At 45.7% G+C, this 13,517-nt stretch overlaps 1 protein-coding gene across 7 annotated transcripts in view; it reads left to right on the forward strand.

Annotated features, from left to right (window-relative positions):
• Positions 1-13,517, forward strand: part of LOC139048756 (zinc finger protein 271-like) — a 344,730-nt gene that overhangs the window by 97,106 nt on the left and 234,107 nt on the right. Inside the window, exons 4-5 of one of the 7 annotated variants that reach the window (XM_070523336.1) lie at positions 858-1,412; positions 1,497-3,126. The exons of the other annotated variants lie outside the window; for them this stretch is intronic. Coding sequence (XP_070379437.1) covers positions 858-1,412; positions 1,497-2,092 — 1,151 coding nt within the window. The 3' untranslated portion in view covers positions 2,093-3,126. Of the gene's footprint in view, positions 1-857; positions 1,413-1,496; positions 3,127-13,517 lie in introns of those variants that run through there. 7 annotated transcript variants of the gene reach the window in all.

Genomic DNA, 13,517 nt, shown 5'->3' on the forward strand with positions numbered 1-13,517 from the left:
ATAAATGTTTAATATGCTTTACACTTGGTTAGAGCACTATTAGCGCTTTGTTTGACTGGTTAAGCGCTGCGCCAGCAAGTGTCTGGACCATGCAGACCGATCAGGCTGCTCACGTACGTCTACGCTAAAGTTCCTTCATCAGCTTGAGTTTATGCTTCCAGTCATTTGCCGAAATGACCAGCTTGCCTGTTTTTAGCGGAGTACCGGACACGTTCGGCGCTACGACAGAATGCTCGCAACGCACGCTGCTTCGATAGCTCTCGGTCGACGGCCAAGCGGCTAGCGGAGCGGTCTCGCGCGGGAGGGGGCGTGCTCCTAAACAACCGGAAGTGAGCGATGTGACGTCGCATCGTGACGCTGAACCAGTGAAGGCGGAGCTTAGCGCCGCTCGCTCGGCGAGCGAGTTGAGGAGGAAAAGCATAGCTAGGGAGGAGGGTAACTTCTAATCGCTTGCAGCTCCATTAATATGTAACGCTTCACTTAAATTGTGGTGCGAATGTTCTACTTAAGCTGTACCCTACGCGCCTACAAAATTTGTCCGAACCGTTTCAGGGGCCCTTTAAGGTTCGTAGAAATTCGTGAAAATCTTCGAACACTCCACGTTCTCTACCTTTCTAATTTTACACCTTTGTAAAAATAATTTCTATTATAGGCGGACACCACAAACAGCATCGTCAAGCATTCAAATGCAGAACTATTGAGTGAATTAAAAAGGACCGTCAAAATTTCTTTGTCTCATTATACTTGAAATCACCCTCAAGGCATCCCCCCACCAAAAAAAGAAAGCTTGTTATTAGATTCAGCACCTGATTTCTTTTTGGTATTTCATACTATCTTTAATTACTTTTTTTGTGCAGCATCGATGTCTCCTATCTCTCCATCAACTGCCACGTGTGACAACTCAAACCAAGGATTCCTTCACCAGTGTGACCTATGTGACCACGAGGCTGACACATTGTTTCATCTAGACGCACATGCGAGCCTCTACAGTGACGAAAAGCCATATCAGTGCCCTTCATGCTCTCAGAGCCTTTCACGAAAAAGCCACCTAAAAATCCACTTGCGCACTCACACAGGTGAGAAGCCCTACCAGGGCCCTTCATGCTCTCCGAGCTTCTCAGTAAAAGACAACGTCATGAAACACCTGCACACCCACATGGGCGAGAAGCCAAGTCAGTGCCCTTCATGCTCACAGAGCTTCTCCGAAAAGGGCAACCTCATGATACACCTGTGCAGCCACACAGGTGAAAAGCCATTTCAATGCCCTTCATGCCCTCATAGCTTCTCACGAAAGAACCGCCTGAACAAACACCTGTGCACCCACACAAGTCAGAAGCCATTTGATTGCCCTTCGTGCCTTCAGAGCTTCTCACTAAAGGCCAGCCTGAAATCCCACCTGTGCGCCGAAACAGGTGAGAAGCGATATGAGTGCCCTTCATGCTCTCGGAGCTTCTTGCGAATGAGTCACCTGAATGAACACCTGCGCACCCACACAGGTGAGAAGCCATTTCAGTGCCCTTCATGCCTTCGGAGCTTCGCACAAAAGGCCGGCCTGAAATCCCACCTACGTACCCACACAGGCGAGAAGCCTTATGAGTGCCCTTCATGCTCTCGGGGCTTCTCGCGAAAGTTTCGCCTGAATGAACACCTCCGCACCCACACAGGTGAGAAGCCATTTCAATGCCCTTCATGCCTTAAGAGTTTTTCACAAAAGGCCAGCATGAAGTCCCACCTGCGGAGCCACACAGGGGAGAAGCAGCCATATCAGTGCCCTTCATGCTCTCAGAGCTTCTCGCATAAGACCCGCCTGAACGAACACCTACGTATCCACACAGGTGAGAAACCATTTCAGTGCCCTTCATGCCTTCAGAGCTTCTCACAAAAGGGCAGCATGAAATGCCACCTGCGCAGCCACACAGGCGAGAAGCCATATCAGTGCCATTCATACCTTCAGACTTTCACGCGAAAGAACCACCTGAATCAACACCTGCGTACCCACACAGGAGAGAAGCCATTTCAGTGCCCTTTATGCCTTAAGAGCTACTCACTAAAGGCCAGCCTGAAATACCACCTACGCACCCACACAGGCTAGAAGCTGTGTCAGTGCCCTTCATGCCTTCAGATCTTCTCACAAAAGGGCAACATGAAATCCCACCTGCGCACCCACACAGGCGAGAAGCCATATCAGTGCCCTGCATGCTCTCAGAGCTCCTCATGAAAGAACCGCCTGAATCAACACCTGCACACCCACACAGGTGAAAACATATCAATGCCCTTTATACCTTCAAGGCTTTTCGTTGAAGTGTGCCATGAAGGTACAGCAGCGCATTCATACAGGTGACCGGCCATACAGTTCTACTGTCTGCTCCGTGTCCTTTGAGCAGTCTCGTAGTTTGAGCAGACATAAGTGGAGAGCACAGCACCATGATACTGCAGGGTAGGTCAACAACTACGTTGAACTAGAGTTTGAGTTAAATGTCGATGGGCGTGCACGTAGCATGTTGCATTGTGTTCTACTGCATCAGGTAGTACAAATGTCTGGATGTGGTCTGATACGGTCGCTGAATCATTTTTTGCAGGTCCCCGTATTTGCTCTAAATCTTTTTTCAGCACGTAATAAAACATAGAGCTAAAGAAATTATGAAAAGTTACCCACACAGGGCCTTTACAGCTGAGAAAAAAACGTATAGTTAGAACTCAATAGAATGATGACGGTAAAATCAGCAGTTTGCTTTGCTATATTATGTTTTTTATTATTCGAAAAGTAATGATTCTTCATCCCTATGTCAAAAATTACTGTTCTCATGCCACCAGAAACTATGTATGTTTGTTGTAATAATTATTACACTACAGATATCTGAATGATATGCTTTCTGAGCTCTGTGTGGTTTTTCCCCAGTATTCTCTTTTGGTACATATGAACCTTCTTTTGGACCAATTCATGTATTTGTTGGCTCAATGTCCTAGTTTACGTGGTTCCATCCCGGAGATACTATGATTTTATTTTATTTATACTTCTTTTTTTTACAAATGGTTACTTCTTTAGAGCAATTGATAGTTTACTGAGTTGGCTTTCCACTGTCCGGTTTAGTGGAGCACCAAATAAAGTCCTGTGTTTAATGAGAATTCATGGTCTGTTCTTGGTATTTGTGTACCTGAATGACAGCATGCTATATATAGGTTTCAGCATTTTATACTATCGAGAGCTGCAAGAGAGGTTGATCGGTGGCAATTGGGAAGTTCATTATTACCACAGAAAGCTCATGTTGTAACGTATGTATATGAGTAATTTACGTCTTGAGTCAAATGTCAAGTCCTCCATGCCTAATTCATTCCTACATATTACATCAAGATATGTGTCAGCATTTGTATAAGCACTGGTGCGACATATATACCTCTAAAAATATTTCTATAAAATTAACATATGGAATCGAGTATACAGTGACACCTTTTGTGGACAGAAGGCAGGAAATCTGTTCAATAATGTTTTTCATCACATGCAAATATTCTTTGTGATTTGCAATTGTGCCAGCCTCTCTTAAGCAATTTCGTCACGAAGAAAGTTATGCACAGAGCATGTTCTTAATATAATGAATCCAAGAATTAACTGTTGGTATTTTCATTAAGTTAGTCCGAATATTTCATGCTTTGAATAGGCACTTCGTAAATCTATATATCTTATAGTAACAAAGGAAGACTTGAAACATTAGTTCTTTTATAACATATATATATATATATATATATATATATATATATATATATATATATATATATATATATATATATATGGATAAGTATAGTATAGATAGAATTGGCCCTGCTCTCAGGAACGGCGGAGGCCTAAAAGTAGTGAGGAACATACTAGGAATAGGCAAGAATTAGATGTATGCCATTAAGAGACGAAGCCGGCAATATCATTACTAATGTGGATAAGATAGTTCAAGTGGCTGAGGAGTTCTATAGAGATGTATACAGTACCAGTGGCACACACGACGATAATGGAAGAGGAAATTCTAGAGGAATTTGACATCCCACAAGTAATGCCGGATAAAGTAAAGAAAGCCTTGGGAGCTATGCAAAGGGGGAAGGCAGCTGGGGAGGATCAGGTGACAGCTCATTTGTTGAAGGATGGTCGGCAGATTGTTCTAGAAAAAGTGGCCACCCTGTATACGCAATGCCTCATGACCTCTAGCGTACCGGATCTTGGAAGAACGCCAACATAATCTTAATCCATAAGAAAGAGGACGCCAAGCACTTGAAAAATTATAGACCGATCAGCTTACTGTCCGTTGCCGACAAAGTATTTACCAAGGTAATGACTAATAGAATCAGGAACACCTTAGACTTCTGTCAACCAAAAGATCAGGCAGGATTCCGTAATGGCTCCTCAACAATAGACCATATTCACACTATCAGTCAGGTGATAGAGAAATATTAGGAATATAACCAACCCTTGTATATAGGTTTCACTGATTACGAGAAATCGTTTGATTCACTCGAAACCGCAGCAGTCATGCAGGCATTACGGAATCTGGGTGTAGACGAGCCGTATGTAAAAATACTGGAAGATATCTATAGCGGCTCCACAGCCACCTTAGTCCCCTCTAAAGAAAGCAACAAAATCACAATAAAGAAGGGCGTCAGGCAGGGAGATGCGATCTTTCCAATGCTATTCACAGCGTGTTTCCAGGAGGTACTCGGAGACCTGGATTGGGAAGAATTGGGAATTGAGGTAATGGAGAATACTATAGTAACTTATGATTTGCTAATGATATTGTCATGCTTAGTAACTCCCCCTTGGGCATAAATAACACAGGGATAAACTATGAGAACCTGTGTAGTAGGGGCTGTATACGTTTCTCGCGTTGCTAGGCTTTCCAATCAATGCAGAGATAATTTGTGCTGAATGAACCCGTTGTGTGCAAACAAATTCCCCATTTGTTCCTTATACTCCATTTGTCCTTTTAGTAAACAGTGCTTAATAACATACGACGGAACAACAGGAACTTGCCAATGTTATGAACACCGGGATGTGCACATTGTTTTATACTTATTTTGATGATAGCTGTTCATCTTTCGGAAACTATCTGAAGTGTATTCTACATTGACTTGTTTCACTTCTGGCCCTATCCCATCAGCATTACATTAAATCTGCTTTAGGCAACAAAGTACCGACATATAATAAGTAAACATGCAAAACAATTTTCACCTTTCTGACAAGTTCAACTGCTAAGGGTTACCTTCACACCAACTCAGCCATCTTGGTAACACATACGCCTACTGGCTTTGACACTTTACAGCCACGTGAAGAAAGGCACCTCGCCAACACGTGACCATTTCAGTGCACGTTCTTCTTTCAAAACTTCTTCGTAACTTGTGAACTCAAATAGCATTTGTCTACCCACAGAGTTAAGCCATGTAGGAGTCTATGTCTTAATAAAAGTAATATAAGCTGGGAAAATGCATATGTGAGCAGTGTGCTGTATGGCGTTCTGTTAGACAAGCGTTACTATATGCGGGGATATGTTGAGCTACTAGAGTAATTCACATGTTTCAGCATAATGTTACAAGCTGTTTCATTGTGTTTGAAAAGTGCAATGAAATAATTTGGAACACTGATGTGACATGTAGCAACACTGAGAGCACCACCGTAAAGTCTGGTGCCAGTTATGTAGGCACACATTGTGGAAATAAATAAAAAATAATTAACAATTAAGTTATTTAGTCATATTAGGATATAGATTAGACTAGGTGTGTTCAAGGTTGCAGAGACATTATTAGTAATCAGTTTTCAGATCATTTTTTAGTGGCCATGATCGTGTGAAATCCCTTTGATGTAACGGCTCAACAGCGAAGTACTTGTTTATTCGCTATGCCTACAAGAGACTCCTGTGTACAGCAAAATATTCATTTGCGATAACTTGCGAATTCTTTAAGTCTCCCTACGACATGTTGTCAAAGTAGACCGCTACCTAATTTAACATTCTTGTGCATGAAAAGAGTATTATGTGTGCACAAGAAAAGCTAATGGCATATTGTTTTTCTGATCTCTTAATGTCCTGAGTTGTTTGGAAGTTCAGTTTGTTGACGTAGAACCAATATGTTGATGCCTTGTTTAGTTAGAGCTAAACTAGATTTCTCAGACATTGATAACATAATGAGTGTGAATTGTCAGGACTGGGGGCTCAATCCCTTCGTCCGTGGTCCTTTGCCAAGATTGGAGTACGGCATGAATTCGATGGTAGCTGGCCCATGCCGTCGTCCAGCTTATTTACGCTGAGATCGTTGAGGAAGTGAAGAACTGCTTCTCATCGAGAACGGGGAAAAGGGTTTATTTACAGAAATTAACTCAGTCTAACATGACTGCTTGAGAAAAAGAGTATTAGTCCAACAGGACTGCATGAGAGAAGTGAACCAGTCTAACATGACTGCTCAAGAGAAGTGCGTCCAACATTCGCACAACCACAGTTTTTATACACTCGATCCGCCGGTCCTACGACGCGGCGGCTGTTCGTTTACACATCACCAACTCGCAGCTGCTCTGAAGACCAGTTTACAGACACAAAGGCACACACATTCCGAAGCCCAAGCGACGGCGTTGAAGGTGGTGCCGTTCCGGAAAATCGACGCCGCTCGAGGGTCGCTCGTTGTTTTGCAACATGCACAACCGTGAGAGCGCAAAAATAAGACGTTCCCGCGGTAGCTTCTTCAGGCGTGTCAGATCAGCTCCGCGTTGAGGAACTCTGGAATCATTGTCCCCACACCAAACTCGTCCCGTCACAATGTTGAAGGGGCTGGAGGAAGGCGGCGGATTCCAGCGCAAAGGTCGCTTCTTTGAACGCCTCGCAGCTGCAGCGACGGAGAGGGGGAGGTGCGCGTCTTGCACCCCTTGTCGTAATCGGGTGGCAAGGTGGCAATCTTGTTGCGCAACTCGCCGTTCTTTACAGCGCCTCCATGGCCCGAAAAGTCTCGACTGTCTAGCGCTGACAACCGCTAGGCAGGAAGAGAACGGCTGCTGGTCAGGGGGGGATTGATGTCTTGGCTCGCAGCGACCACTTGTGCATTGATGTCACCGCCCCAAAACATCCAACAAGGACAGGCAACTGCAAAATGAACCCCACAACACGGCTCTGCGCCGAGATGACGTGCATTGGCTCTCACTTTAGACTCGCTAGGCTTCAAAAAAAACAACAACAACATAAGTGCAGAAACAAAAAAAAATGCTGCATTTCACTATGCCAATTTCTGAAGCAAATTCCTGCTGACAAATTCAGCAATCATGGAGGGAATCCTGCTAAATGAGAGGGGATCTTCTTCGCTTAATAAAATTAACACTAGTAACCCTAAAATTTAGGTGGGACCCTCAAACGCAGAATTCAAATTAGCCTGCTCAAACCATCCGCATTGCTATGCAACTTTCCCTTCTTATATCTAACGGAGAAGTTGTACTCTTGGAGAGTGAGGCTCCGTCGGAGCAAGCGGCCGTTTTTGTGTGACATTTGATTGAGCCACGTCAGAGGACAGTGGTCGGTCTCGAAGATGAACTTCGCTCCGTACAAATAACACGACAACTTCTGGGCGGCCCAAACCAAACAAGCGCATTCCTTCTCTGAAACGCTGTAGGCTTCCTCTCTTACATTTAGTTTACGGCTGGCGTAGAGGATAGGATGCTCCTCGTTATCGTCGCCGACTTGACTAAGTACCACGCCCATACCTCTGTCGCTTGCGTCGCGTTGAACTATGAATTCCTTTGTGTAGTCTGGCGCGCGAAGCACAGGGCGAGAAACCAATAGCGTTTTCAAACTTTGAAAAGCGTTCTCTTTGTCCTTATCCCAGTGTACGTTACTCGGTGCTCCCTTTCGGAGGGCGTCTGTTAATGGACTTGCCAATTGTGAGTAATTCGGAATGTACCGTTGATAGTACCCCACAAGTCCCAAAAATGAACGAACGTCCGTTTTCGTGCGCGGCTGAGAAAAATCTCCAATCGTAGCTATTTTCAGCTCAGCCGGCCGTCTCATGCCCTGACCAACAACATGGCCCAGATAAGTAACCTGCGAACAACCAAACCTACACTTTTCCGCTTTCATCGTTAAGCCGGCTTCCCTCAACCGTGAGAACACCTGTTTGAGGTGCGATACGTGTTGTTCCCAGCTGTCCGAAAAAATGGCCACATCATCAAGATAAGGTAAGGCGAACTCCTGCAAGTCCTTTAGGACAATATCCATTAACTTAGAGAAGCTAAACGGCGCGTTCTTCAGCCCGAAGCTGAGTGCGAGAGGGCGAAAAGTGCCTACAGGCGAGATGAATGCAGCATAGCGGCTGGCACTTTCTGAAAGGGGAACTTGCCAGTACCCCCGCACGAGATCTATAGTTGAAATGTATTTAGCAGCGCTAACTCTTTCAATTCGTTCCTCAATGTTGGGTATCGGGTACAGCTGATCCCTAGTGATCGCATTTAACTTCCTGTAGTCAACACACGGACGAGGGTCCTTGTTAGGGGTTTCTACGAGTATTAGCGGTGACGTGTAGTCACTCTCAGCGGGCTCAATAACTCCCAACTCTAGCATGCGCTGTATCTCTGCCTCCATAATCTCTCTCTGTCTTGGAGACACCCTGTAAGGTTTTGATCTTACTGGTTCGGTAGAGGTCAGCTCAATTTCATGCGTTATCAGTTCGGTTCTACCCGGCCGATCGCTGAATCTGTCGAGATATTCCCCTAACACCCCTTTTAGCTCATCTAGCTGCTCGGGTCTTAGAGCATGCGAGCTTACCGAGTGTTCTACTACTTCTTCTAGGCCGATTTCAGAGTTGGAGGTTGCCCTATCCTCCTTAAACTTGGTACCGATGCCATCCGGCTCTTTGACAGTATAGTTAACGACTCCGCTCCGCTCTACATATGGCTTCATCAAATTACAGTGATATATCCTCACTTCCTTCCTGCGACCGGGCATTCTCAAAGCATAGTTAGTTTCTGAAAGTTTGTGCAACACTTTAACGGGCCCGTCCCAGTGAACTTCAAGCTTGTTCTTTCTTGAAGGTTTGAGGATCATTACCTGGTCTCCGGCGTTAAACGTACGAAGCCTCGCATTCCTGTCGTAATAGAATTTGGCGTTCTTTTGAGCTAGTGCCATGTTCTTTCCGACTAGTTCTTGGGTTGCGCTTAGCCGATTCAGTAAATTTAGCACGTATTCAACCACGGTTGGACTCTCCCCTCTTTCCTCCCACATCTCTCTTAACATTCTCAGTGGAGAACGGAGTGTCCTCCCATACACTAGTTCTGCTGGAGAGAACCCTGTCGCTTCATGTGGAACCGTTCGCAAAGCAAACAAAGTTGCCGGCAGACAGTTCTCCCAGTCCTCCTTGTGCTCGTAACAGAGCGCACGCAAAACTCGCTTAAGCACCGAATGCCACCTCTCTACACTGTTTGACTGAGGGTGATAGACAGAACTGTGAATTAACTTTACCCCGCACTTTTGCAAGAATGTGGAAGTCAGTGCGCTCGTGAATACTGACCCTTGATCTGCCTGAATTTCGGCTGGAAACCCAACTCGTGCAAACACTGTCAAAAGCGCGTCTACTACTTCGGTGGAGCTGAGCTCTTTCAAAGGGATTGCTTCTGGAAACTTGGTGGCCGGACACAGCATGGTAAACAAGTACCTGTAGCCTGATTTTGTTTTTGGAAGAGGCCCTACCGTGTCTATTACAAGTCGTCTGAAAGGCTCTGTTATTAAGGGCACTACCTTCAGTGGAGCTTTCCAAGTCTCTCCTGGTTTACCAGAACGCTGGCAGGCGTCGCATGATCTTACAAAGTTTTCTACATCTTTGAAACAGCCAGGCCAGTAGTATTCCATAAGCAATCTTTCCTTTGATTTGTTTATGCCTAGGTGGCCGGACCACCCATTTCCATGACAAAGACTCAAAAGGTCCTCCCTATACTTAGTAGGTATGACTAACTGATCTAAAATCTTACCCTTTCGATCTCTGTAATGCCGACACAACAATCCTCCTCTCTCATGTATCGTTACGTTGCGCTTAGCAATGCCTTCTTTAGCTGTGTCACGTAATTTAGCTAAGCTCTCATCATTCTTTTGCTCGGCTGCCAGTGACTCTCTATCCACGCGTAAGAGTTGATCAAAGTTCTTTGAGGCCGGTGATAATAACGACCCTGTCTCGCTTGTGAGCGCGTCTGCTTGCTCTTCCTGCAGGCTAGAACTCTGACACTCTAGTGCTACGCTCTCATTGAGCTGGTCAACTGGCAGGCTCTCCTCAACTGTTCTTTTGTCCCTCGGGCCTAGCTCGGATTCGGGGATTGAAGCTATCCCCTTTTCTGCTTCAGCTGGAGGAGCTTGAGCATTTTCAGCCGAAAGCGCCGCGATCTTACGAGCTTGGCCTCTGGTCAATGCCTGTACTATGCCCTCTCCCAGTTTGAGCCCTCTGTCACGCAGTAACTGATTCGAACGATTCGAAAAGATGTAGGGATACTGCAGTGACAAAAATTTGGAAACTGCAGCCTCAGTCTCTAGCTCCCCGAATGGTCCACTGATTTTGACTTTGGCCATGGGCAGACATACGCTGTGTTCTTCTACAACCTGTTTTATCCATGCTACTTCTCCGGTGAAGTCCTCTACCATCACGTAAGACGGATGGACAATGTCCAGCGTGGCGGCACTGTCTCTTAGCACTCGGCATGGTTTTCCATTAACTTGCAGGTTGTGGAGATACGGACTTAAAAGTTCCATATTCTCATCTTTTTCCTCCACGTAGGAAAAAACTACGCTAGACTTCTCGCAGTTTACAGCTATATGTCCCAGTTTGTGGCATCTGTAACAGCGAATTGGTCTAAAAGATCCGAACTTTCTTTTCTGTTCTTGTGCGGTTTCTCCGTTAAGTTTCTCCTCGCTCTTTTCTGCGGGCTTTTCCGCCATGTCTACAGGCTTCGATCGTCTAGTTTGCGCACCCTTTTTGAACGGAAATGGTTTCCGCGGTCCATTTCGACCGACCCAGTTTCCCTCCTCGGCGTTCAATTTTCTACGGGTTGCGTACTCTTCGGCTAATTCAGCCGCCCTTTCCACAGTGTTTACATTACCTCTGTCTTGCACCCACAGTTTCACAGCTTGGGGGATGGTTTTGTAAAACTGCTCTAGACACATGCATTCAATGATCATGTCTCTGCTGTCGTACGCTTCCGCGCTTTTAAGCCACTCGACTAGGTTGGCCTTTAAGCTATATGCAAACTCCGGATAGCCCTCGCTATCTTTCTTGCCTGTGCTCCTAAACCTTTGCCGAAAAGCTTCGGCTGAAAGGCGGTATTTCTTCAGGAGACTAGCCTTAACTTTTGCATAATCATATGCATCCTGCGCACTCAATCTGGCGATTACTTCCGCCGCCTCACACGGCAACATAGACAGCAACCGCTGTGGCCATGTACTCGGGCCGAAGTTCATCTTCTCGCAAGTCCTTTCAAAATTGCTTAGGAACAAGCCTATGTCGGTCCCGACCTCAAATGGCTTTAATAGCCTGTCCATGCGGTACGATTCTGCCTCACTTGATCGTCCCAGAGCGCCTTCACTTCCTTGAGACATCTCCAAACGTTTGCTTTCAAGTTCGAGTTGCATTTTCCTTAACTGAAACTCGCGATCTTTATCGCGTTCCTCTCTCTCTTGCTTTTCTCTGTCCCTTTCTTCTCTTTCTCGGTCCCGTTCTTCTCTTTCTCTTTCCCGTTTCTCTCTCTTTTTGAGAAGTTCCATTCCCATTTCAATATCTTCCTCACTGGCCTGATTGGAAATTAGCTCCAATAATTCCGATTTGAGCATTTCCTTGCGTACATCTAGGCCCAGTTCCTCACCAACAATCAACAACTCGTCTCTCAGCAATGTCCTTAACTCCATGACTGCTGCTTTACTGCCTTGATTCTGCTCTCTAAATCTAGCTAGGAAAACACAACCTAGCTAACACACAACAATCTAGCTTCCCTACTGTTCTAAACAGAACAACCACAAAATGAAGCCTAGAGAGTCAAAGCAAAAACCAAGCACTCACCGCAGATACAGCACCACGTCGCAAAGTCCATCTCACCGCTGTCAGCCAGTTGTCAGGACTGGGGGCTCAATCCCTTCGTCCGTGGTCCTTTGCCAAGATTGGAGTACGGCATGAATTCGATGGTAGCTGGCCCATGCCGTCGTCCAGCTTATTTACGCTGAGATCGTTGAGGAAGTGAAGAACTGCTTCTCATCGAGAACGGGGAAAAGGGTTTATTTACAGAAATTAACTCAGTCTAACATGACTGCTTGAGAAAAAGAGTATTAGTCCAACAGGACTGCATGAGAGAAGTGAACCAGTCTAACATGACTGCTCAAGAGAAGTGCGTCCAACATTCGCACAACCACAGTTTTTATACACTCGATCCGCCGGTCCTACGACGCGGCGGCTGTTCGTTTACACATCACCAACTCGCAGCTGCTCTGAAGACCAGTTTACAGACACAAAGGCACACACATTCCGAAGCCCAAGCGACGGCGTTGAAGGTGGTGCCGTTCCGGAAAATCGACGCCGCTCGAGGGTCGCTCGTTGTTTTGCAACATGCACAACCGTGAGAGCGCAAAAATAAGACGTTCCCGCGGTAGCTTCTTCAGGCGTGTCAGATCAGCTCCGCGTTGAGGAACTCTGGAATCATTGTCCCCACACCAAACTCGTCCCGTCACAATGTCGAAGGGGCTGGAGGAAGGCGGCGGATTCCAGCGCAAAGGTCGCTTCTTTGAACGCCTCGCAGCTGCAGCGACGGAGAGGGGGAGGTGCGCGTCTTGCACCCCTTGTCGTAATCGGGTGGCAAGGTGGCAATCTTGTTGCGCAACTCGCCGTTCTTTACAGAATGCACTCGTGAATGAACCTACTTGTTTTGTTGGTATCTTATTCTGCAACAACTGACCCTTTTGTCTACAAGTATGTGGAAGCAAAATGACATTAGCAATTCTGTTCTATATGTATACATAATTTCTGTCATGTGTAGAAATGCCAGCCACAAAAATAGCAGGACGATCTTTTTGATAGCCACGTGTCCCACCGGTAGGTCAGTCAGCATATAAAACAAGACCTAAAGAAAGCGTGTCTCCGTGAACACGTTAAGGTGCATGTGACAGTGTGTATTACTAGGAACTCCTTCGCAGACTATGTGAGAGTGCCCACAGAAAGAGTTCTGTATTGTCTGCGCGTGTTTTTTTTCTCTTCAAATATTCTTTGTCATTCTTTTTGTCTCTCACCTATCACTTCCCTTTGCTCCTCTCCGGTACAGGGTAGCCGAACGGATATAATCACTGGCGAACCTCCCTTTCTTTCTTTTCTCTCTTTCTCTCTTAAGGCACTCGAATCTATGAACTTTAGGGAGAGAAAACAAGAAATAAGAAGTAACAACGTGTTAGAATAAGAATGTCGAGTAATTTAATGAATGTCTCTTGAGAGTGCAGACTTTCGCCTTCACCCTCTTTGGCGTATGCTAAAGTGACTGTCTTTTATTATGCTTT

Source organism: Dermacentor albipictus, chromosome 8, assembly GCF_038994185.2.
Source record: "Dermacentor albipictus isolate Rhodes 1998 colony chromosome 8, USDA_Dalb.pri_finalv2, whole genome shotgun sequence".
In the NCBI taxonomy this organism is placed as follows: Eukaryota; Metazoa; Arthropoda; class Arachnida; order Ixodida; family Ixodidae; genus Dermacentor; species Dermacentor albipictus.